This window comes from Gigantopelta aegis, chromosome 1, assembly GCF_016097555.1.
Source record: "Gigantopelta aegis isolate Gae_Host chromosome 1, Gae_host_genome, whole genome shotgun sequence".
Lineage (NCBI taxonomy): Eukaryota > Metazoa > Mollusca > Gastropoda > Neomphalida > Peltospiridae > Gigantopelta > Gigantopelta aegis.
The window spans coordinates 29943054-29968165 of NC_054699.1; the positions used below are offsets into that span (position 1 = coordinate 29943054).

Genomic DNA, 25112 nt, shown 5'->3' on the forward strand with positions numbered 1-25112 from the left:
ACTTTTCCTTCAAAAGAGTGGCAGGAAGACAGACTACTTACTTTCCATCAAGTCTTCTCAGAAAAACATTATTTCACCCTGGTGCTTTGGGCTCATGAGCTACTGTTTTCGATTAGCAGCAAGGGATCTTTTATATGCACCATCCCATAGACAGGATAACACATACCACGGCCTTCGATGTACCAGTCGTGGTGCACTGGCTGGAGCGAGAAATAGACCAATGGGCCCACTGACTGGGATCGATCCCAAACCGACCGCGCATCAAGAGAGTACTTTACCACTGGGTTACGTCTCACCCCTTGTAGGATATGGATGTCGTTCATCATATTCACAATGATCTTTTTCTAATTCTTACATGTACAACATGCAATGTATGGGAAGGGCATAACAGCGCTTTTCTTTACGTTGATAATAAGCAATTTTCAAGGCACAACTGCAAGTATGGAAGTCAACCATGGCACATGCTGTCATTGCCACAGTAAAATTCAAACTCTCTTGCATTTCAAAGAAAAAGAAATTACGACCGTGACAAAAGAGTTGTGACAATTTTATTAATATGTTTGGTGACCGTACACTTTTGATTTATTAATGATGGTCCAGTGTAGATTACTGGCACAAACAATTTTTTTTTTTTTTAAATGTTTCGACACATAACCAACTGTTGCCTGTTCTGAGAAATTCTGTTTTTCAACACCAGTTTTACATTTCATTCATACATTGCGAAAGCAAGCAACAGTAGTAAACTTGTCTGTCTTAGCTAATATAAATATTTTTTCTATTTGTTCTAACACTTATAAATAATCAAATGCTGCCCGTCTGTTTTGTGTCGAAAAAATTCTATTTTTTGACAACAGCTTTACATTTCGCACACTGCCAAAGCATGCAATAATAGTAACCTTCTCTGTCTTGGCCAATATAAATATATTTTTTTAAATGTTCTAACACTTATAAAAATAACCAAATGTCTGTTTTGTGTCGAAGAAATTCTATGATTTTTTGACACCATCTATACATTTCGCACATTGCCAAAGCATGCAGTAATAGTAAACGTGTCTGTCTTGGCCAACAGCTGTTGTCAAATCAAAGTGGGTATGTCTTGGATTTTTTTGTGACAGGTTCTGATGAAGTCTGCAAAAGAACAAAATAATTATTGTAACTGATGTAACGGTTAATCTGTCGTTTGCCAAACCATAACTGTTCGAATTTGACAACTACACTTTATAGTCTGTTTGCATAAAAAGGAACCAATGAATTAGCATATATTATAACTCTATAATGAATAATGACCGGCGTCGTAGTTAGGCCATCGGTCTACAGGCTGGTAGGTACTGCGTTCGGATCCCAGTTGAGGTATGGGATTTTTAATCCAGATACCGACTCAAAACCCTGAGTGAGTGCTCCGCAAGGCTCAATAGGTAGGTGTAAACCACTTGCACCAACCAGTGATCCATAACTGGTTAAACAAAGGCCATGGTTTGTGCTATCCTGCCTGTGGGAAGCGCAAATAAAAGATCCCTTGCTGCCTGTCGTAAAAGAGTAGACAGCGGGTTTCCTCAAAAAAAACTGGTTAAAGAGACAGACCCTAGTTTTTAAACACTAAGGCATATTTTTCACCAAGACCCTAATTTCAACCCGTAAAAATGGACACTGAGTTTGGTTAATTTATAAACCTGCAACGTATTTGGATACAACAGAGTGAAATAAGAGTCTGTGATGTTGAAATACCCGTAAAAATAGACAAAAACGCCACTCCATAATCATTACGCATGTGTGTTTTTAAAAATATTTAAAAAAAGCATTTTGTAGTATTACAAACACCAGGATGATTAGAAAGACTTCGGTTGTACAGAAATGGATAATCTAACCAATAAAATGTAAGAAATATTTGATTTCAGTGACCAAAACTGGCTCCAATAGTGAAAAATATGCCTTAGTGTTTAAAAACTAGGGTCTGTTCCTTTAAAAAACCTTTTTATCTACACATAAATGTTTAGTAAAAATACTTTTTTTGAGTTGGTATCGGTTTAAAAATCATTAGTATGTTTTAACATATTTGATATGTAATTACAATCGTTAAAAAGTCTTTGTTAATCGATAACATCTTAAAAAGTGCAGGAAACTCGGGAATGTCCCTTTAATGGCCAGTTGCCCAACTAGTGACCTACAATTGATTAACCAAAGGCTGTCCTGTCTAAGAAAATGCATATAAAAGATTCTTCGCTGCTAATGGAAATATATCATGGGCAGACTGTGGGCAGTATGTAGCGTTACAAGGAGTTGGATCTTAAAAAGGAGAGTTATCACTCTCACTTCCCATCACTCCCGAGACTAATTAAAGAAGGGTAATTTTTTAGCTTGTCTTAACATGTGTTTATGATTAAGTCTCCATTACATTCATTACTCCATAATGTCATCCCATTGGTCATTGAAGAGAACTCGTCATCTGAAGCTGCAAACCTCTCTAAATCCACAAAGAGTAGCAGTTCTGCATACGAACACACCACAGACAGCAGCTCTGGAAAGTCTTCATCTTTGGTCGACTTTGATGCAACAACCAAAAGCAGTTTTGAAAGCACTGGTAGTGATGTGGTAAACAGTAGCAGCTCGGAAAAGTCTTCATCACTAGCCGACTTTGATGCAACAACCAAAAGCAGCTGCGACACCACAGACAGTGACGTGGCGAAAAGTAGCAGCACAGACAGCAGTGGTGGCTTGTCTCCCTTGGTGGATCTGATGGGCACTACAGTGGACACTGATACTCTCGACAGTATACACCATAATGTCATCCCATTGGTTCAGACGTAGCAACAAAGAGTTTGTTCATTTCTCGAACGTAAAAATTTAAAATTATGTCGTCCGGGAACATCATATCTGATGATGTCATTTTATACGGGCAAGTTGTCTTTATTGAGCATTATTGTTTATGCACCAAAAATAATTCAAAATAAAGTATGAAGTTTTAGTGTTATTACATGTGTATTAGCAAATATTATTCAAATTTAATTATAAGTATTGTCTGTTATTTCTTTTACGTTCATCTGGGTATGAAAAAAAAAGAATCGTCCCCAAAATTTATGTGAGAACGGCTTCGCGGATTCATATAGTTTGCAGATTATTTTTTGGTTCATACCCGATGGACGCAAAAGAACAGACAATCCGTAATTATATCAATGCTCAATATGATAATATCTTAAATAGATACACATTATATAAGGTAGGAAAGCAATTAAAGTTTAAAGTTTGTTTTTGTTTAACAACATCACTGGAGCACATTGATTTATTAATCATTGGCTATTGGACATTTGATCATTCTGACACATAGTCATCAGAGGAAACCCACTACATTTTTCCTAATGCAGCAAGGGATCTTTTATATGCATTTTCCTATAGACAGGAAAGCACAGACTTTGACCAGTGTGGTGCACTGGATGGAACAAGAAAAAACCCAATCAGTTGAATGAAAAGCAATTCACTCCCCTCAATTCTTTTTATTTAAAGATCTGAAATTTTAACCATCCCAGGGAATTAAATATCTCGCCTACCTATAAACTAAGTTTCACTGACCCAATTTCTAATGGAAAAATGTAACAGGTTTTCTCTCCAAGACTATGTCAGAATTACTAAAGGTTTCGACATCCAGTGGTCGATTATTAATAAATCAATGTGCTCTAGTGGTGTCATTAAACTTTTAACTTTTCATTGACTTATGACTTGGCCTATAGTTGGTAAGAAACTAATCAGTCAGGGGTGGGAATTGATGAACTGTAAAAATGGAGAAAACTTGGAGTGTTTTCTCTTTTATAGATACATTACCTGTCCTCAAACAAGGGCACCTCCCCCCCACGCAAGTGGTCTGGTCCGAACATCCCAACAGCCAATGGGATGGCCTAAATTCTTCTCCTGCATACTGCTCTCTAGTTCCGGTCACATGACTGTAACTTCCTTCATTTTCCCTGAGCGCATCGCACGGAGAACAGGAAGCGGGGAGGCCCGGGCGGGATGAAATCTTGAGGACATGTAATGTATCTATAAAAGAGAAAACACTCCAAGTTTTCTCCATTTCTATAGACATTACCTGTCCTCAAACAAGGGCAGCATTCAACAGATGGTGGTGGGTGCCGAGATCCGTAGATGCTTGTGATAACTCCCCAAACCAGAAAGAGGCTGACTAGTGGAAGAATAAGGCCAACCTTGGTAAGCTCTCTTCCTAGGTATGCCCGTCACAGACCAATGCAGGTGATGTTAGTAACAACAACCAGAATGGTGGCATCCGTCAGCAGTGGCAGGTACGGCTCCCAGAACAAGGACCAGGAGGCGGCTGCCACATCTCATGCTGGTTCTGACAGGGTGGGAAGTCGTAGCCACCAGGGATGCAGGTGTTAGGTAAACCTCACGTATTGAAGTGTTATTTTTGTAATAACAAGCGACAACCTAATGAGGTGCATCTGTCAGAACATTGAACAGAACAAGACCCCCGAGTGTTTTCTGTCTAGTACACCAAAGAACTGTTAGTTCAATAACGACAACAAATAACCACATGCAGTGCAGGGTAAAGGTTATCGAGACAAAAGTTACGGCACCAGTACGTGAACTGTGCAAAAGAACAAAAGTCTAAGCAATCCTCACCTGTCGATTCGATGGACATCTCGGTATGCAGCCCAGAATCAGACGGACATCAACGGCGACGAGGACGGCTTGTATTCAACAGAGTCTGTGCAGCAACAACCGGACCCAGATGATGGAACCCTTTAATGTCTTCTGTGGAGATATCCCATAGATAATAGTTGGCGAAGAGTCCATAGCCCAGAAACAACCAGTGATAATGTGCTGAATGGGTGTGTTGCCGTGCAGGGACATCGTGGCAGCCAAGGCACGGAGTTCATGCGGATTAGAAGCAGATGGAGCAGGTAAACCCTCCTTCTGATAGGCGGTCAGGATAGAAGACGGGATCCAGGTGGCCACCGTGTTTTTGGTAATATCCCTCAACCGACTCTGGTTACAGGAAAGGAAAAGTCTTTTGCGATGTTGTCGAAAAGATCTGGTCCTCTCGATGTACTGGTGCAGGGCTCCGACAGGGCACAACGCCAAGTCCTCAACGTCCGCTGGACCAACGATAGAGGAGAGGGCCTGCACAACATACAAACGAGGCGCTTGGTCTGGTAACTGATTCTTTGCAACAAAGTTCACGAGTAACCCCAAGTTGACTGCACGCCGATCTCGGTGAAAACGTACCAAGTCTACATCAAGAGCATGGAGTTCTGAGACACGGGCAGCCGTGGCAAAACCGAGTAAAAACACCGTCTTCCGCGTCAAGTCTTGCAGGGAAGAGGATTCGATCGGCTCATAAGGTGCGGTCGATAACGCTTGTAACACCAGATTCAGGTCCCATCTAGGTGGCCGAAACCGGTGTACTTGATCATCAAGGCAAAACCCTTTGATCATCTTATGGATCTCCGGAATACCCGATAACTTCGTTCCAGTAGCGACATCACGAACAGTAGCGATGACCGAAACGTACCCAGCGATGGTAGACCCCTTTAATCGTAAAGTGGTCCGCAGATACAGCAAAAAAACCCAGCAAGACGAAGTATCTGGATCGTCTGAGGTTTGAGTTTTTGCCGGACACACCATCGGTGAAAGCAAAGCCATCTGACGTTGTAAGCCGCAGTAGTAGATGATCTGTGCGCTTTCAAAATGGCCGCAGCAGACTGTGAAGAAAAACCTTTCTTTCTCAAACTCTTGGAGATAAAGTCCACGCGTGCAGTTGGAACAACTGCGGACGTGGATGGTATAGTCTTGACGTGGGATGCAGTAACAGATGATCCCAGTCTGGCAGCGGTAAAGGATGTGGTTCGGCAAGACGTATTAGATCTGGATACCACATCCTGGATGGCCACATTGGAGCAATGAGTAACAGGCGACAATGGTACAGCTGAAACCTCTGAAGCACCCTTGGAAGGAGGATTGGTGGAGGAAAAGCGTACAGGTCCATCTGTTCCCAGCTGATGGCCAAGGCGTCGAGATCCAGAGCTTCGGGATCCGGCACCGGAGACACGTAAACCCTCAGCTGATGGTTGAATCGTGTGGCGAAGAGATCGATGCTTGGTGTCCAAAGTCTGTCGCACACCCATCGAAACGCTTCGGGATGGAGCATCCATTCCGTCGGCTGTGGAGACGACGGCCGAGACAGTGTGTCGACTAGTACATTGGAAACCCCTGGAATATGGCGAGCCCGAAGTTGCAACGGAATCTCGTCAACCAGCTTGTAGAGACGATAAGTCAACTGCAGCAGACTGCTGGAGTGGGTTCCGCCCTGACGGTTGATATAAGCCACCGCGGTGGTACTGTCTGTGGCTACCATGAGAGAGGCACCTGACAGCATCTCTCGTCAATGAAGGATGACGTAACTGCCAACATCTCCAACAGGTTGATGTGTAGATCGGCTTCATCTGGAAACCACAGCCACCAACAGGGACTGGACGGCAAGGCGACTGGTAACTGGATCAGCAAATCTGCGTTATTGTACTGAATGCATGGATTCAGAAACAAACTGGATACCGCGACCTCTAAGCATAAAATGTTGCGCCGACGTCAAAATTACTCTTGCAATGATACTTCATGAAACAGTAATAGAGTGATTCAGGAATCAAGACATCGGAAACAGCGACCCCGTGATACAGGCAAGAGCCAAGACAGCGTAGCAACTCGCTACGCTACATGCCCGATATACCTGGATGTGAAGCAACGCAAAACAGCAACCGGCTAAAATCCACGGCCGTCACACCACCCGGTGCGAAACAGCAGCAGAGACCATCTAGACAGCATCGGTCACGAACTCTGGCGGTAACAACAGTGAACATCAGTGAGTTGATAAGCCGCAATGAACCATAGGAAAACGGTGACGGTAAAACCCCCCCTACCACGTGATGGCAACTGGATAACTTCCGGAACCAGCGGAAGTAGCGACTGTCTTGCATCGCCACCGGATATAGAGAACGATCTGCCGAATGTCGCTGAACTTTCCTCGAACAAGAGAATATCGGTGCACGGGATCTCAACACAAGTGACCGGACCAGTAGACTGTCTTCGTCACCAACCCGGAACGCTTGTAACGTCGAACCCCTTCACGGCAAAGAGCCGTATGTAGACCACAGGTCTGCCAAGATTACCGGCTTGTGCTGAAAGTCGAGAATGGATCGCTTCAGGCAAGTCGGTTGACGATAGTGTGCAATCGTAGTGCACATCGACGGCTGGAACAAGGCATATCCTCTGGCATCCTGCACATGAGGAGTTATGGTCGCCAGGAAAACATCAAATAGGACAGCATGTACAAACATGTACGCTGAACTGAAGCCATCGACAGGACGTGCCAATCTGTAAGTTCTAGGAAGACGACTGGTCCCGCCGGAAACAGCGTCATCCAAGGCCGGCGCCACACCGTTGAAGGATAGGTTGAAGACGGGATACGTTCGTAGTGACGAATGGGGAACGGCACAAACGAAGTCTACTCAAGTAAACCTCGACATCGGATCAGTCCTCAAACGGAAACCTTCTAGAATGGTGCCAGTGGACTGTGCAGTGACGAAAGCATATACACCGCAGCGAGACAATCAGTCACAGCCATGTGGGTCACTGCGTCCGGATCTTCTATAACGGAAGGTGCTGACGCATCATCTGGAAAATCGGTCAGTAACCTGGCACTTCGATCCAATGTACTGGCTGCAATCGGAAACATGGACCGTGGACGGTCCCGGTACCGAACGGTGAGCCGATGACGCAATTTTCCAGTTCGTTACAGGGCTCCGTCTGCTTGCTGGAACAACGATCCGCACGGGCCGGTTACTGGTAGCCGTGTAAACCGACAGGGGCCTGTGGCAGCCAACGATCGAATGCCGACATCTGCCGGTGGAACCTCCGTGGCGATCATCGAAACCGGACCCTTCTTGGCTGAAACCGGCGGATGGGCCAGTGGCGGTAGCATATCAGATATGACCGCAGACAATCCCTCAGTAACAGGTGGTCCGCCGCATCCAGATCTTCCAGCACCGCAAGAACCGATACATCATCAGAAAGTCACGTAGCACCCGTGAACAGGCCAGTCGCTCTGGTCATGGCCCGATGGAGATACCGGAGAACCGGACCGTGGGCGGTCCCGTGTGGATACCAAGGAACGGATGACCACATCGTCGTTGGATGTGGCAAGGACGGCAACATGTCGTAGACGGCTGCCAAGCAATCCCTCATAGTCATATGGTCCGTAGAGTCGGGCTCTTCAATGACAGATGCCGCAGGCACTTCATCACCAAAGTCTCGTATGACTCGAGCACAGGCCAATCGATGTACCGTAATGGAAGCCGCCGGTTAAACCGGACTGTGGATGGTCCCGTCTAGCCCTCGAAGGCCTTGGAAGCCACATCAACTGAAGGTTGGCACTGACGATCTGTGGAACCCGTAGGGAGCCATACAGGTCATGTGGAACGGCTACGGTCCCGGCTCCGATGCGCCGAAGAGGACTTCCCCGCCGAAGATCGGTGAGCCTTGGAATCCGTGAAGCGTCTATCTGAATGAGCTGCTTCTTAGAGGGCTGCGTAGAGACCGCAGGCCTGTCATCCGAAGTCTTAGGTATCGGTGGAGCTGAAGAAGCCGAACCCCCCGAAGAGGGGACTGGAACCGGACCTGACCCTGAACCCGCCGGTTTGGGTAAGGTCGCCATTGACGCCATTGTTTCTTCCAGCATGGTTGGTAGAATTGAACGTAACACTTCCGCCACGGAGTCAGCAATCAAAGGCGAAGATTCCACCTTCTTGGTCCTCGCTGACACCACCTTCAGGTAAGCCGCGAACTCGACATCAGACATCTAGAAGTGAGGCCACACGGAACACGACAACCTGGACATAAGTCGTGTGGGTCGCCGCCGGCACTAACTTCTTGCAGCATAAACACGCTCGAACTAGTCGCTGAACATTATCAGATATGATAATAGTAACTTTTCAATCTGTGAAAAGAAAGAAAAACCAACCATAACACAAATACAAAGCCGGTAAATAATGGCGTCCAACACGACAACTGGCGATATAACAACATTTCATGTAATTAACACTTGGCAAGTCGAGTGAAATACGCGAAAGACATACGAAAATTAAGGTGAAAAACATTTCACCCAAACACAAAGCCAGTCAACAAAGACGACATTTTGCAAATGGCGTCCGACACGACAACCGGCGATATAACAACATTTCATGTAATTAACACTTGGCAAGTCAAGCGAAATACGCGAAAGACATACGAAAGCTAACGAAAACGAAGGTGAAAAACATTTCACCCAAACACGAATACAAAACCAAAGGTCTTATAAAAGTTGACTCCAAACAGAGCCAAGCAAAAGGACGTCCAGACCCTTTAGCAAAGAGAAAAAGAAGGAAGTTACAGTCATGTGACCGGAACTAGAGAGCAGTATGCAGTAGAAGAATTTCGGCCATCCCATTGGCTGTTGGGATGTTCGGACCAGACCACTTGCGTCGGGGGGGGGGGGGGGGGGGGGGGGGGGGTGCCCGTGTTTGAGGACAGGTAATGTCTATAGAAAAGAAGAAATCTAGAGGGGTCCCGGAATTTCTTGAAATCCTAGGTTAAAATCTGTGCCATCTGACACATTTTGGAGGAAAAGACGATTAAAATGCAAGGAAACGCACTGTTCCATGAGAGGAAAACAGCTGATCTGAGGAGAATTCCCACCCCTGTAATGTAAATGCGAAAAAAACTTAATGCAAAAGTTGACCCTGTCGACACTGCCTGGAAAGTAATACCAACATTGCACCTTTCTACTTTGCAAATGCGAGACTAAAATGACATAAAACAGCTATTTTGGGATTGCATCTCACAATCTTATGCTACCGACCCAACATGCAGGATTCTCGGAAGCAAGGAATCATGCCAAATAAACTTCACCTCTGAGCTGTCGATACTCGTCGCAGTCTGTAAGTATGTCGCATTCTTCATTAACATCATTGTCTGGTCTGCACAGTGGGTCAGAGTATCCCTTATATCAGAAACTGTACAAAATAAAAAACATGTTTATTAAATAGGGTTCCAACACTTTTAGCTGAACACATTTCCATAAGTTTCCAGGACCTACAGCTATCATTCTCCAGTACTTTTAAAAACTTTGTTAACACAGTATAAGATTTCAATTTCCCAACAGGCATTATAAAAGCCAGACACAGATTGGCAGAAGTCGGTCAATACAGTTTTTCAGTACTTTAAAGGGCCTGGAAAAAATATTTTGACATTCCATAATGTTCCAGGTTTTCCACTGCAACACATTTCCGATCAACAAAGCATTTTTAATAAGTAAAATTACATACGAAAAGCATTTTTATGTTTAGAAAATCAGTGTTTTTATATACAAAGTGTTTCTTATTGCCTGAATATTTCTAAAGTAGGAGATATTAAAATTCTTTAAAGAGATACAGAAATGACACTGATAACTATGACATGACACTCACTTCCTGCCGTTCGGACGATGTTTCTCATGTCTTTCATATGTTTGAGCATCTGACTAATCTTGGCATGTGCATCATCTGCTGACTTGATATCGTGGGCAATGCACATGTTGGCGTACTTTACCTGCAAATAACAACACTTATATATACTGAGAGAAATAAATATCGGAACACTTGATACTGCAGACCAAATTTAATTGACTTTTTCCAGACTCACACTTAGTTATTTCCATACCTTTTCGATTAAATAAATAGTGTACATTCCATACTTTACTAGGATTTCCAGAATTTCTTTGAACCCTGTTTAAGTTATGTCACTGATGCCAAAACAATATTTGGGTTAACCAATATTTAAAACAAATATGCTGTAAGGTGACTGACTCATTAACAGTCTTCAGCCCTAAGTTCAGCCAGCAAATGTTTTGCTAACTATTTGATTGGTTCCCGACGTGGCCGTTTGGTTTATCGTGAATCGCATAAACCAGTCTAGCGGACAGAACACTGCAAAATCGCCAAATGCAAATTAAAGTTGAATTTGGCAAAATATATTTCGTGACCAATTCTCCAAAACGTTAATTTGAAAATCGTCTGTCGTTTATAGATGCACCACCATTTGGCTCAGTGAAACTTGGAATTCAGCTACAGACTGTCTTAGCAAATTCACCAAATTACTAATATTTCATTAGCTTCAGCCTAAACCCCGACTGTGTGATATCACACATCTGATTACGGGTATTTGCTCCATGGTGATGACATCAAAGCCACATTGACCAATGAAATGAACACTAGTAAAGCTGGTTGCTCTGTGCCATATAGTATGACATACGGTACTAACTACGAGCATGAGGAATCTGCCTTAAAAAAACCTTTTAATTTCTTTTAAACCTTTTTTGAGAATATGCAAGAAATAATATACTTCATGCATATCTGTTAGATAACATTTACCATACCACTGATTTAAAATGTATTCAACTAGCTTTTGCTAGTCTGATACATTTTGAAACAACTTGTAAGATAAATGGTATCTAATCGCTAATCATGTTAGATTCTCAATTTATCCAGATATAGTATTGTTTCTTTCTTTTTGGTTATGTAACGACAGTAAAATAAAGTTTGTTTTATTTAACGACGCCGCTAGAGCACATTGATTTTTTTATCTTATCATCGGCTATTGGACGTCAAACATATGGTCATTCTGACACTGTTTTTAGAGGAAACCCGCTGTCGCCACATAGGCTACTCTTTTTACGACAGGCAGCAAGGGATCTTTTATTTGCGCTTCCCACAGGCAGGATAGCACAAACCAAGGCCTTTGTTGAACCAGTTATGGATCACTGGTCGGTGCAAGTGGTTTACACCTACCCATTGAGCCTTGCGGAGCACTCACTCTGGGTTTGGAGTCGGTATCTCGATTAAAAATCCCATGCCTCGACTGGGATCCGAACCCAGTACCTACCAGCCTGTAGACCGATGGCCTGCCACGACGTCACCGAGGCCGGTATGTAACGACAGAACCTTGGAGATAAAAAGTTTGTTTTGTTTAACGAAACCACTAGAGCACATTGATTTATCAATCAACGTTTACTGGATGTCAAACATTTGGTAATTTTAATATATAGTCTTACAGAAGAAGCCTGCTTAACTTTTCCATTAGTAGCAAGGAATCTTTTATATGCACCATCCCACAGACAGGATAGCACATACCACGACCTTTGATATACCAGTCATGGTGCACTGGCTGGAATGAGAAATAGCCCATTGGGCCCACAGATGAGGATCGATAACACACCGACCGCGCAACAAGCGAGCGCTTTACCTCTGGGCTACGTCCCGCACTAACCTAGGAGATCTGCTGAAACTTACGGCTAATATTTTGTTTCTCAGAACATCCATCTCTTTATCCAGGCTGTGCATCTCCTCTCGGCTCACTGGATGACTCAGCTGTATTTTGTCTTCTGGCAACACGACATTGCTCGGAATATGGAAAATATTCTCATCCAAGTATATCTGCAGATTAAAAATGACAATGAATATTACGAATCGGTGAACATTTTGTTCTTAAAATTTTCGATTACTGACAGTTGGAGAACAGTTAAAAACTGAGTAGCAACTGTTGGGTGGTCAAACCATTACTTGTTCCAACAGGGGTGCAGAAAGTACTCACCTGCTCTTCAAATGTGAGTACAAATTCTGATGGATGAGTTAAAAAATGCAACTACTGGTCCAATGGGCGATCTGTGTTTTTGTGACCGTAGACAGTCTTTTTTTGTTTGCATCGAATCTGCATTAGCCATACCAGAATTTTAAAATATTCAAACGAGCAGTGCAGAATGATGACAAAATACACAATGATACATGTATGACATTGACAATACAAGACTTCAGACTTCAGAACTGCGAAAGCTCAACATTCCAGTAACAAAGCTGATCAAAGGTCAATACTTCCTAGTTCTAAATTATCATTACAATGGGATATATCATTACTGCCAATTTGTAGAAAAATTATTGATACGTGATTTCAATACCCCCGACTGTAATTGGAGTGTTTTGGGGCCTGGGTACACCATACAACCTCCCACACCCAGACACGAAACCTTAACTGACGTACCCCTCAAAGCCAAAACTTTACAAAATCATTGTCATGATCATTTACAATTTCACCAAGACGGTGAATAAAAGAATGGCCTCATGCAAGTGTTAAGATAACCATTGTTTACCTGATACCACTAAAGATATGTTAAAGTTTATAATTAAATTTATAACCAATGAAAGTTTCTCTCCTTTGTTATTAAAAAAAAGTTTTTTAGCTGGGATGTCAGATAAATTAAACCGATCACGTCATCAAATAATGTTAATGTGACAGCGTCATTCATTGGCCAATTAACACTGATAATTAAAATAATCACCAATTAAACATTTTGTAATACTTATTACTGTTTCATTATAATGTTTTCGGGGAAATTATGTCACAATAATTTGTTACCAAATTTAACTACTTGGCCATGACAGTGTTTTATATGATACCAATAAGGTCCGCAAAATCCATAATAATATTGTTAATATTACAGTATTGTGTCTGACTACATAAATATATTTATTCTCATAATAAATGTCATATATCATTTGAAGTGACTGGCAAAGCTCCTCAACAATGGCAAAGTGTACACACCTGGTGTACATTATCTACCAATATTTAACATTTGCACTTTTGAAATATGTCTACATACAGCAAGTAACCTGTCACTTTAAAAAAATTGCCATAGGTAGGCTCAAAATTGCCTTCAGTGGGCAGTTTCACACATGGCAATTCTTTTTTAAATTCTTAAGTTAGCACCTATGATCTTTAAAAAGCAGAAATGACCTCTACACACTACTTTTAGAAATACAGATTAATTTTTAGCATTTCAGATCAAATCCAGTCTACTCTGTGAAAATCATTTAACAAACAAAAAAAGATGAAATCCAGGGCCGTTTCTAAACATTTTCAGAGAACTTTATCAACAGTGTTAGTATATAGAATTCTGTGTCATATGCTACTAACTGTATATGGATTACAAAAAAACCTTACTATTTACTGGAAAGAATAACCAATTTGTCAGTAACAGTTTATCCAATTTTAAAGCAAAAAAAATATATATATATGTTTTGTTTAGTTGTTGGTTCCATTTTTTCTTTACAGTCAGTGGATTTTTAAGGTGTCTTACAAGTCCCAAGTTCAGCCAGCAAACGTTTTGCTAATGTTCGCAAACTATTTGATTGGTTTCGAATATGGCCATTTGGATTACTGTGAACCGTACAAACCAGTCTGTCGGACGTTTTTCCACTCGGTCTGGCTGAACGCAGCCCATTACTTTTGGAAGATTGCTTATTCGTAAACAGCGCATGGGATACTTTTGGCTATGTATTTTGCGTATTGGTTCAATGTTTGTATGGATATTACTGACGCACATTTCCACAACAGACCAAAAAAAATTATTGATTAAAAAGAGCAGGTGATTCAAGGTTAGGAACATAATATCAGCGAACCAACATAGAAATGTTTGATGTATTACTAAATTTGGGAACACTTAATTACTGTCTATTGTTATTATGTAAGAACTGTGCAAACATGTTCCTTTCGGTTTTCTTCGTTGGCAATTTGGTTCATAGAAATGGGCCAACCACCGCTTGGCTCCAGGCCAGTTAAACCACCGCTTGGAACTAGTCTCGTTAAACCACTATGTTTCGAACATGCACAGATTCGAATGTATGCTATGCTTTTGAAGCGAGTTTAAACTGAAGCTTGATAACCAGACTAATTTTTTTTTATTAATTCGGTAACGTTTTACTCACTGATTATTCAATTTAATAAAAAAAAATTGGAAATATTTCACGCGAATCCAAACAGATTCGGATGTTTTATGCTTGCACGAATCCTGGCGCGAATCGGATTCGGAGATTCGCGCGAAGGTTTAGCCCTGAAATCTGATTAAAAAAATATTGAAAAATCACATGCCTGGTTAAAGGTGTCCTACCTCAAGCTTGTCGAAAGCTCGGTTGATGGTTTTATCCACATGGGGTTTAAATCTGGACATTGCTTCCTTGATGCTGCTTGGAGACATCACATCGTGACACTGAATAAGATGATCACAGATTATTCGTCAATCATAATACAACTGCACAACCCCTGCAATTCAGAAAATGACCACGGCAACAAACATGCCATTAAAAAAACACTACACGGCACTGCTGACTGCCATGAGCAGTTGCAAGGATTGACGGCATCACATACAACCCTGGCAAAAAAATCTTCCAATCATTTTCTGTTTCATTTCAACTTATTTTCGTGCTTATATCCAATTAAGGTGCAAGCACGTTGTCCTGGGCACACACCTCAGCTATCTGGGCTGTCTGTCCAGGACAGTGAGTTAGTTGTTAGTTGGTTAGTGAGAGAGAAGAGGGTTTAGTGGTCTTACACCTACCCATTAAGCCCTTAAGAACTCGCTCTGGGTTGGAGCTGGTACGGGGTACGAACCCTGTACCTACCAGCCTGTAGTCTGATGGCTTAATCACTGCGCCACCGAGGCTGGACGTCATTTTCCAATGCAGTTTTGTGGATAATGTGTAAGAGAGGACTTTAATTTGCCAGCATTACAAAAAAAAATTAATTGGCTGAAAAAAATAGTGGTGTTGTCATTATGAAAAGTGTTATAACTTGAGGCAAGTGAATAGTCCTTTTTTGGCATTGAAAAAACATTTGGGACTATTTTAATGACAATTTAGTGGAAATATTTATAGGGTACATATAAATGCTAATAAAGGTATTGAAACCCAAAATAAGGCTTAAATTTAAAAACATTTCACTGTGCCAATTTTTTAGGTCTTCTGTCAATTGTTGCTAAATGGAGTTATTTCCCCTTAATGGAAACGGGGGTTAGGGGCAATTAAATTTGTTTGTTGTTGTTAAAAATAGTTCTTTAAAATGTATTCCATCATTACAGCAAAAAATCGTTATCATTCTTATCATATTTATAAAGTGTCCGCGGTCCCTATTCATAAGAGTATTTTACATAATGACACCACTAGAACACACTGGTTAATTCATCATCAGCTACTGGAAGAAGTTCGTTTTGTTTAACGACACCACTGGAGCACATCGATTAATTAATCATCAGCTATTGGATGTCAAACGTGGTAATTCGGACTCATAGTCATCAGAGGAAACCCGCTACATTTTTTCTAATGCAGCAAGGGATCTTTTATATGCATTTTTCCACAGACAGGAAAACACATACCACGGCCTTTGTCCAGTTATGATGCATTGGTCATCAGCTTTGTCCAGTTATGGTGCATTGGTAATCAGCTACTGGATGTTAAACATTTTGTCATTCTGATACAGTCTGCAGACGAAACCCGCTACATTTTTCCATTACTAGCGAGGAATCTTGTATATGCACAGATAGGACAGTACATGCCACAGACTTTGATATGCGAATCACGAGGCAAAAAACTTTAAAGAGGATGGGTCTACCATTGGAATTCAATTCTTTGACCCAAGCACGTCAGGCGAGTTATCAATTGACTAAGCTACATTGTTACAATTGTAATTGTTATAATATAGACAGACAATTTATTCAGAATAAAGGCCATTGGCACATATTACAATCAGAAAGTGTTATAATACATTTTTGCGATTATGCCCTAGCTGACATTTGCACAATATACTATAGGAATATATTTAAATATTTAAGTATTTTGCACATTATATTTATAAAGATAAAGATTGTTATAATATAAATGCCCTTGAAAAGTGTTTACTGAATATATGTGAACTTCAAGAATTTTTCAAATGAGAGGTGGGATGTAGCCCAGTGGTAAAGCATTTGCTCGATGCGTGCTCGGTTTAGGATCGATCCCCGTCAGTGGGACCACTGGGCTACTTCTCGTTCCAGCCAGTGTACCACGACTGGCATATCAAAGGCTGTGGTATGTACTACCCTGTCTGTGGCATGGTGCATATAAAAGATCCCTTGCTGCTGATCGAAAAAGAGTAGCCCATGAAGTGGCGACAGCAGGTTTCCTCCCTCAATATCTGTGTGGTCCGTAATCATATGTCTGACGCCATATAACCGAAAATAAAATGTGTCGAGTGCATCGTTAAATAAAACATTTCCTTCTTCCTTCATTTCAAATGATTACCTCTTCACCCAGAACTCTTTCCATAGTAGCAAGAGCTTCAAATATGTATTCGCTGACTGCATTATACACTGAAAGAAAAATCATAACTTAGAAGAAGAATTTCACTGGTGATCGCTTGGCAATGAGAGGCCATCGGTTTTCCACATAATTACAACAAAGTTTAGACAATTGGTTTACACTAAGTGATGTAAACAATATGCTATATTTAAAGTGCAAATGAAAAATGAGTTTATGCAGACGAGACTTGCACAACTAACTCGCAGTCAAAACAATAATTCTCAAAGTTTTCCAAGCATTGCTTAGTGTATTTTGCTGGATTCGAACTTAAATGCTGCTCTGACGGCAATTGCCAAAGCTATGATATGAATTGCTATAGGCCAGAGGCTTTACCATTGTTATTTTTAATACTGGATACAAGCCGTCGGTTGAAGAAATAATTTTTAGTTTTTAATTTTGGGTTTATTTGCTGTAAAAGAAAATACTGAGCTGAGTAAATTAAGTGCTTTCCTAACTTAGATTATGGGGAGCCATTTAACATATTACCTTACTGATACCATATTAATTCACATGCTAAGGGAAACTAAAAATTACTCTCCTTGCACTTGTCTAGGGAGTGAAGGGAAGCAAGATATATCTCCCGTTAAATGGCTGGGTCCGTAGAGGCAGGCTTAAAATTACTATATGTGAACATTTCTTAAAAACCCTTTGAAACATGCTAAAGGTAACAAATTCTAAGGTTCGATTCATGATTTGTGAAAGAGGTGCAATGTCTGCTTTTCATGTTAATCTCGAAGCTTTGTTTTATTTAACTACACCACTAGGGCACATTGATTAATTAATCATCGGCTATTGGATGTCAAACATTTGGTAATTCTGAAACACGGTCATCAGAGGAAACCTGCTAATGTTTCATAATGCAGCAAGGGATCTTTTATAATCACTTTCCCTCAGACAAGAAAACACATACCACAGCCTTTGACCAGTTGTGGTGCACTGGTTGGAATGAGAAAAAAAACAATCAGTTGGATGGATCCACCGAGGTAGTTCAATCCTGTGACGCAAGCACCGTAAGCTAGCTCTCAACGGATTGAACTAACTCCCACCCCATCTTGAAGCAAATGCTAGAAATGTATTTTTAGTACAATCAACCAGTAGAAAGGTGCCAGAAAGCTGTGCTAGAAAAACTGCAACCTTTTAATTGGTCTTGTCCTTTAGGAGGTTGACAGCCTTTGCTACTTGTTGATTACGTCAGTCTCTAAGCAAAGTTAGAACCTGATGTCACGTAATATGTAACGATGCATGCATTCCTTTCAGTGACATAATATATATCAGCTGAGAGAAGGAGTGACATCACGGTAAAAACATAAAATGCAGTGAATTTTATAATAATTATACCAAAAAAGTAAAATTATATGAATCATTGAACCAGAAAATATTTCTGGCACTCGTCCTTTTGTAGGTGATCTTTCCGACAACTCAGTCACGTTTCACAAAGTAATCACTAATACACACTCTACAGGAAGAAACCTGTCAGCAACTACATATTTAACTGGAACATTATTGAAAGGGGGTGTTGCTGGGTTTCTTCATGTAGTGTTGTATTAATGATTGATATGTGAAGATTTTTTTAATCAAGGAATTTTAAAATGATCAATGTAAAGGTATTTGATGTCAAACATACATGACTGTATTGTATTATAGTGGGAATCTTTGACTATCGTTTGGTAGGAAGTGATTGCGCAGAATTTATATAGATTGGTCTTGGATGGTTAGAGAGCGTTGATAACTGTCCAAATGTCCATCTAGCTCTTACCATCAAATAAGAGCTAGGCGGTATTGAAATTTCAGGTTCAGTATCAGTATTTTTGAGGTGATTTACTTTGGTATCAGTACAGTATTCAATACTGATACAATACTGATACCAATATCGAGCAGTATTTCGGTATCACATGGTATATATATATGGTATACTGCCAAGCTCTACTGTCAGAGTACTCGGGCTATATTCAAACTATTAAAACATTTTTATTTTGATGAGTCAATTGTTGTTTCTAAAGTTTGTATTCGATTATTTGCTCGTCATTTCCATCCAATATTTAAAGACCATTTTCAGGTCGAATGAATGAATGAATGAATGAATGAATGAATGAATGAATGAATGTTTAACAACACCCCAGCACGAAAAATACATCGGCTATTGGGTGTCAAACTACGGTAATGCAAATAAATAAAGTGATGATCAACATCAATATAAAAATTCAAGACTTAAACAAAAACAGTGGAAAGAACTGCAAAAATACAAATATCACAGAATTTTACGGATACTGAATTCTACACAAAACTTCAATTTTGTGCTGTATTGGCCATTCTCAAAGAGAATGTTACACCCCTGCACCACGGTGACGTTACAGCACACGCAGGGGATTTTCAGGTCGAATACCGAACATTACATTTTGGTTTGGGTAGTTTTTGACCAGCTCCCGTCTGTGTAAGGGACGGGACATAGCCCAGTGGTAAAGCTTTCGCTTGATGCGCAGTCGATCTAAGATCGATCCCCGTCGGTGGACCCATTGGGCTATTTCTCGTTCCAGCCAGTGCTCCACAACTGGTGTAACAAAGGCTGTGGTATGCACTATCCTGTCTGTGAGATGTTGCACATAAAAGATCCCTTGCTGCCATCGAAAAGAGTAGCCTATGAAGTGGCGACAGCGGGTTTCCTCTCAATATCTGTGTGGTCCTTAACCATATGTCTGACGCCATATAACCATCAGTGTTCGAGATTAACGGTATCCCGATATCCCGGGGATACCAGAATTTAATTTTGGATAACAGACTTCAAGAACCCAGTATCCCACCAGGATACCATATATATAAATTATAATACTAAATTCTCAGGTGGGATACCAGATTTTAAAATGTTAGTATCCAACTCGGATACTGCCCCAAAACACTGACCATTAATAAAATGTGTTGCCTGTGTTGTTAAATAAAACATTTCCTTCCTTCTTCCTTCCGTCTGTGTAATACTCACTGCCATTGTAGAAAGACTTTGGAGTGAAATCAAAGTACTGAGTTTCATACACAGCAACATCATCAGCCACTGCATCCACTCCACTACAGCTACTGGCAGTCACTGATGTGGAAATGCTGTCTATCATGTTGTTTGACATGTCCTTTAATACTAAAAAAATAATAATCATTTTAAAAAATAATTTAAAAAATCAAAACAAGTCCAGGGTTTTATTTATGAAATCTGAATCAACACCAATGGCACAGATAGAAAAATATATGCATTCTTTAATCTAAAACACCTAAACATTCTTTACTGAATTTGATACTCACATTAAGGTCAACAACAGACAATTTCTGCACCAGTTTTTGCTTCCTACTCATACTGGTATCAGGTCGTTTCGCCCTTATTCCCAATCGCCCGTGTCGTTTCACCCCCATACCGGGTCGTTTCGCCCTCTATACAGGGTCATTTCGCCCTCATGTTTATGTTTGTGAATGATGAATAAATTTGTTTACGTGACTCTAGTTGCAAATCAGATATAGGTTATCAATTTGTAACCCTTTATCAACCATAAACACCATTTATATGTATATGTTATTATGTGCAATATTTTAAAGAACCCCTCCCCTCACACCATCTCAGTTCCTACGGGCCTGATGTATTTTATATTAATAAGTACAAAGACTAGCCTACACAATGATATTGTCGATAGGACATATTAGTTATATAAAGTGCTTTGGTGTGTGTGTGTGTGTGGTGGGGGGGGGGAGACCGCTTTTTTGCAAATTTGCGAAATTGGCCTCTGTAATATCCATTGACGTGTCATGTTTACATCTACATGTATGCTGATGAAATATTAAAAGGTCCATTTGCTTCAGTTTACATTTAAAAAATGCTTGTTGTATGCTATATATGGCATTGATGTTGTCCTTGTTATTAAAATAATGCGTATTTTGTTATTAAAATGTTTTAAAATAATGCGTGTTTTGTGCTTTTTTAAACAGGTTTTAACATAACATATCGATGTCTGTTCTCGTTACAGCTAGTTTAGGGCAAAATACATGCAGTTTTCTGCTGTCTGCCATTTTGTTTTTTTATGGAATACTCTTCAAGAGGGGTGAAAGACTAAAATATTAATATAAAATTAATGATCTCTAGTGGTATCTTTAAACAATCAAATAATATTAATAATAATAAAATAATATGACATCATCACATTTGCATTTATATCATAACATGTTATTACATTCAACGGTTGTTAGATTAAGTCATATCCTTTCACCCCTCTTGTAGAATATTCCATAAAAAGTCAAAATGGAAGCCGGCACAAAATTACATGCTTTTTGCCCTATGCGATCTCAGCGAAGTCGATACAGGTGACATGGATATCATCTAGTATGTGGAATCCATGCCATTGTTTTTTTTTCAAGATTTCTGTCTGGACAAAATGTGGGTAAAATCCAACGAAAAATACATTTATTGTAGTTGTCCACATTTTTTTCCGGACCACCCCAATACATAGGGGCGAAACGACTCATAATGGAGGACGAAACGACTCATTCTAAGGGCGAAATGACTCGGGACGAACGGGAATAAGGGCAAAACGACCCGGATTCCTCATACTCACAGAGTCATAGTGATACACAACACAATATTATCGTACCGTCATACAATTTCGATCGACATATGTTTTCGATACTTTGTTTGTAACTGCATGTATCGCGAGATTATGCGAGATATTACGTCACTATCAGCCTAAACATAAACAACGAAGTGTCTTTTACCTCACAATATTAAAAATGCTTCAAGTCAAGCTGCCAACTTTATGTTTTAATTATAATACCATAAATAGTGTGCATGTTATCAGTTTTTCGTAATGCAATATTTTGGTACTAATGAAATGCCTCACATAGCGAAATCCAGGTATCACAAATCCCTGCAAAGTTATCGTCTGCAACACTGACATCTGACTTGCCAAAGTTCGAAGATATACCACGTGATCATTACACTGAACAATAAAATTTATGGAAGGCTGGTTGGGTTACCTCTTATGTTATTCACAGCAAAGATCTTTTCGGTAATTTCTGGTGGGGACATGTTTACATGTGCATTTACATTTACTACAAATAAAGGTGGTTTGGTGGAATTAGATTTTTTGAAAATATATAGTTCTGTATCTGTCAGTGTACTTACGGTGACAGTCTGATTTTAGGTGTCGTTGATACGTATAACAAGAGGAGTAGACATTAACCTATGACGAAAACATAATGTAAATATGTTTTAAATGAACACTGTCTATTGGTCTGAAGATAATTCAATATTTCTTACAAGTTACAAACATTATATGATTTTATTTTCAAAAGAAGATTTTGATGTAAATTATTGCACGGAGTATAGATCCTTCACTGCCATAAAAAGGACAAAAATAGACAGCCAATGAAACTATCGAAAACATATGACGTTTGTGAAAATATAGCGGGAACACCTGTACAACTTAGCAGTTAGTGTTTTTGGAGAAAAATTTGGTGTTCATGGGAAATTATCACTGTTTTTTACAATAAACTAATGTGACTTGAGAAAGGTAAAGTAGTATTGTATGTACGAAGTATTGTTTTTATTATATTTTAATTTTTTGCTTATCGTATCGAAAACATATGACGCCAGGATATAAATCTATAACATATTTCACTTCCTATCCGTATTTCGTAAATACGATATATTTTTTTAAATGCCAATATTTTCTTCAGTCAGTTAGATGCATTAATAAAATCTTCAAACAAAAGTTTTCTAAAAGTAATTTTGCATTAAAACTTTTCAAACATTCTAAAAATGGTACGAAATGTCAGATTCAAAATGACCATGGATGGTACGAAACAACTATGATTCAAGTAAATGTATCTCTGTCAGATGGTTGTAACGATCATATACATAAAGTTAATTGGTGATTTAAAACTAGTATTTAATGTAAAGACAAAATACCCACGACAAAACCCAAGTTTGACAAAAATTTGCAATGAACTCACTACCTTTATTTACAAACTTCCCGCCATTGTTTTGGACTGGAAGAAAGAGTTACTCCCCTTTAATTAATTTATTTAAATTTCTTCACTAGAATAAGAGCACCCTAAAATAAAAAGAAACTTTAGACATCTTCTACCAACAAACCCAGCGTCGGTGGTGTCGTGGTTAAGCCATCGGACATAAGGCTAGTAGGTACAGGGTTCGCAGCCGGGTACCGGTTCCCACCCAGAGCGAGTTTTAACGACTCAATGGGTATGTTTAAGACCACTACTGTGACTATACCCTCTTCTCTCTCATTAACCACAAACAACTAACAACTGACAGCCCATATAGCTCAGATGTGTGCCCAGGACAGCGTGTTGGATATAAGAAAGAAAAAAATGGTTTATTTAACGACGCACTCAACACATTTTATTTACGGTTATATGGTGTCAGACATACGGTTAAGGACCACACAGATATTGAGAGAGGAAACCCGCTGTCGCCACTTATGGGCTAGGCCTACTCTTTTCGATAAGCAGAAAGGGATCTCTTATATGCACCATCCCACAGATAGGGTAGTACATACCACGGCCTTTGATATACCAGTCGTGGTGCACTGGCTGGAACGAGAAATAGCCCAATGGGTCCACCGACCGGGATCGATCCCAGACCGACCGCGCATCGAACGGGCGCTTTACCACTGGGCTACGTCCCGCCCCTTAATTGGATATAAGCACAAAAATAAGTTAAAAAAACAAAAGCAGCCAATAGGTGTCGGAAGGTGGGTGGCCAGCTACATGTATATATTAATTTGATTTTTATCGGAGAGGGATACATTCCTTCAAAGTTGATGGGAGGGGGGGGGGGGGGGGTGTAATGCCTTCCAGTCTCAGCCATTCTCCACCCCTGCCTTCAATACCTATGAAAACTATTTTAGGGGGCCAATATTGTTGTTTTAAGCCAAACATTGATCATGCGAGAGGGTGTGCACATCCTTATTGAATCGCCCATGATTATTGATTGATTGGTTGATTGATTGAATGTTAAAAAACACAAACAAAGCACAAATAACAAAACCAACAATACCCCCCCCCACCCACCTCCCCACCCCCCCAAAAAAGAAGAAGAAGAAGAAAAAAGAAGCATATATTTAATTGTTACTGACGTATGCGACGACAAAAAGGGCATGTTCAATACTCCAAGGTATGGGATTCACTAATATGCATTATTCAAAGGTTAAAATAAAGTTTTGTTTCTTTAACGACACCACTAGATCACATTGATTAATTAATCATCGGCTATTGGATGTCAAACATTTTGTAATTCTGACTCGTGGTCATCAGAGGAAACCCGCTACATTTTTCCTAATGCAGCAAGGGATCTTTTATATGCACTTTTCCACAGACAGGAAAGCATAGGCCTATACCACGGCCTTTGATCATTTGTGGTGCACTGGTTGTAACGAGAGAAAAAACAAGTCGGTTGAATGGATCCACCAAGGTGGTTCGATCCTGCGACGCAAGCACCTCAAGCGATCACTAAACCGACTGAGTATACACAGGTAGTCTGTCTCCGAATTCAAGGTGAGGGATCTAGGTCAGTCGGCAGAGCCCTTTCCTGAGGTGCTTTGGTCGCAGGACTGAACCTTCTCGGTGGACCTTTTCAAAGGATGTGATATGTGCTGTCCTGTCTATGGGAAGTGCATATAAAATAGTGGAAACTTGAAGTAGCAGATTTCCTCTGAATGTTTGACATCCAGTAGCCTATGGTTAATAAATCAATGTGGTCCGGTGGTGTTGTTAAACAAAACAAACTGACATAAACTTCAGAATCAGCCAACAGACCAATATACGTCTATCTCATTAAAAAGGAATACATTCAGTCTATTCATACATTAAACACTGGACTTTCGAGGAAGG

General features: G+C 40.3%; 1 protein-coding gene across 1 annotated transcript; it reads right to left on the reverse strand.

Annotated features, from left to right (window-relative positions):
- Positions 1–531: 531 nt before the first annotated feature.
- On the reverse strand, positions 532–23271 carry LOC121373455 (protein MIS12 homolog). The gene is made up of 8 exons (XM_041500123.1): positions 23217–23271; positions 20209–20358; positions 17178–17245; positions 15014–15112; positions 12363–12506; positions 10503–10623; positions 9946–10049; positions 532–1128 (listed from the first exon to the last, which is right to left on the reverse strand). The coding sequence occupies exons 2-8, from the start codon at positions 20345–20347 to the stop codon at positions 1081–1083; spliced, it is 723 nt and encodes a 240-aa protein (XP_041356057.1). The 5' UTR covers positions 20348–20358; positions 23217–23271; the 3' UTR covers positions 532–1080.
- Between the last annotated feature and the right edge of the window lie 1841 nt (positions 23272–25112).

Bases quoted from the DNA above. Each gene is read 5' to 3' on its own strand.
- LOC121373455 (XM_041500123.1), bottom strand. From the start codon at position 20,347: ATGTCAAACAACATGATAGACAGCATTTCCACATCAGTGACTGCCAGT. The intron at 17,246-20,208 runs GTGAGTATTACA...TTTTTCTTTCAG, and splicing joins AAAGTCTTTCTACAATGGCA to TGTATAATGCAGTCAGCGAA. The intron at 10,050-10,502 runs GTGAGTGTCATG...TATTTTGTACAG, and splicing joins CATCGTCCGAACGGCAGGAA to TTTCTGATATAAGGGATACT.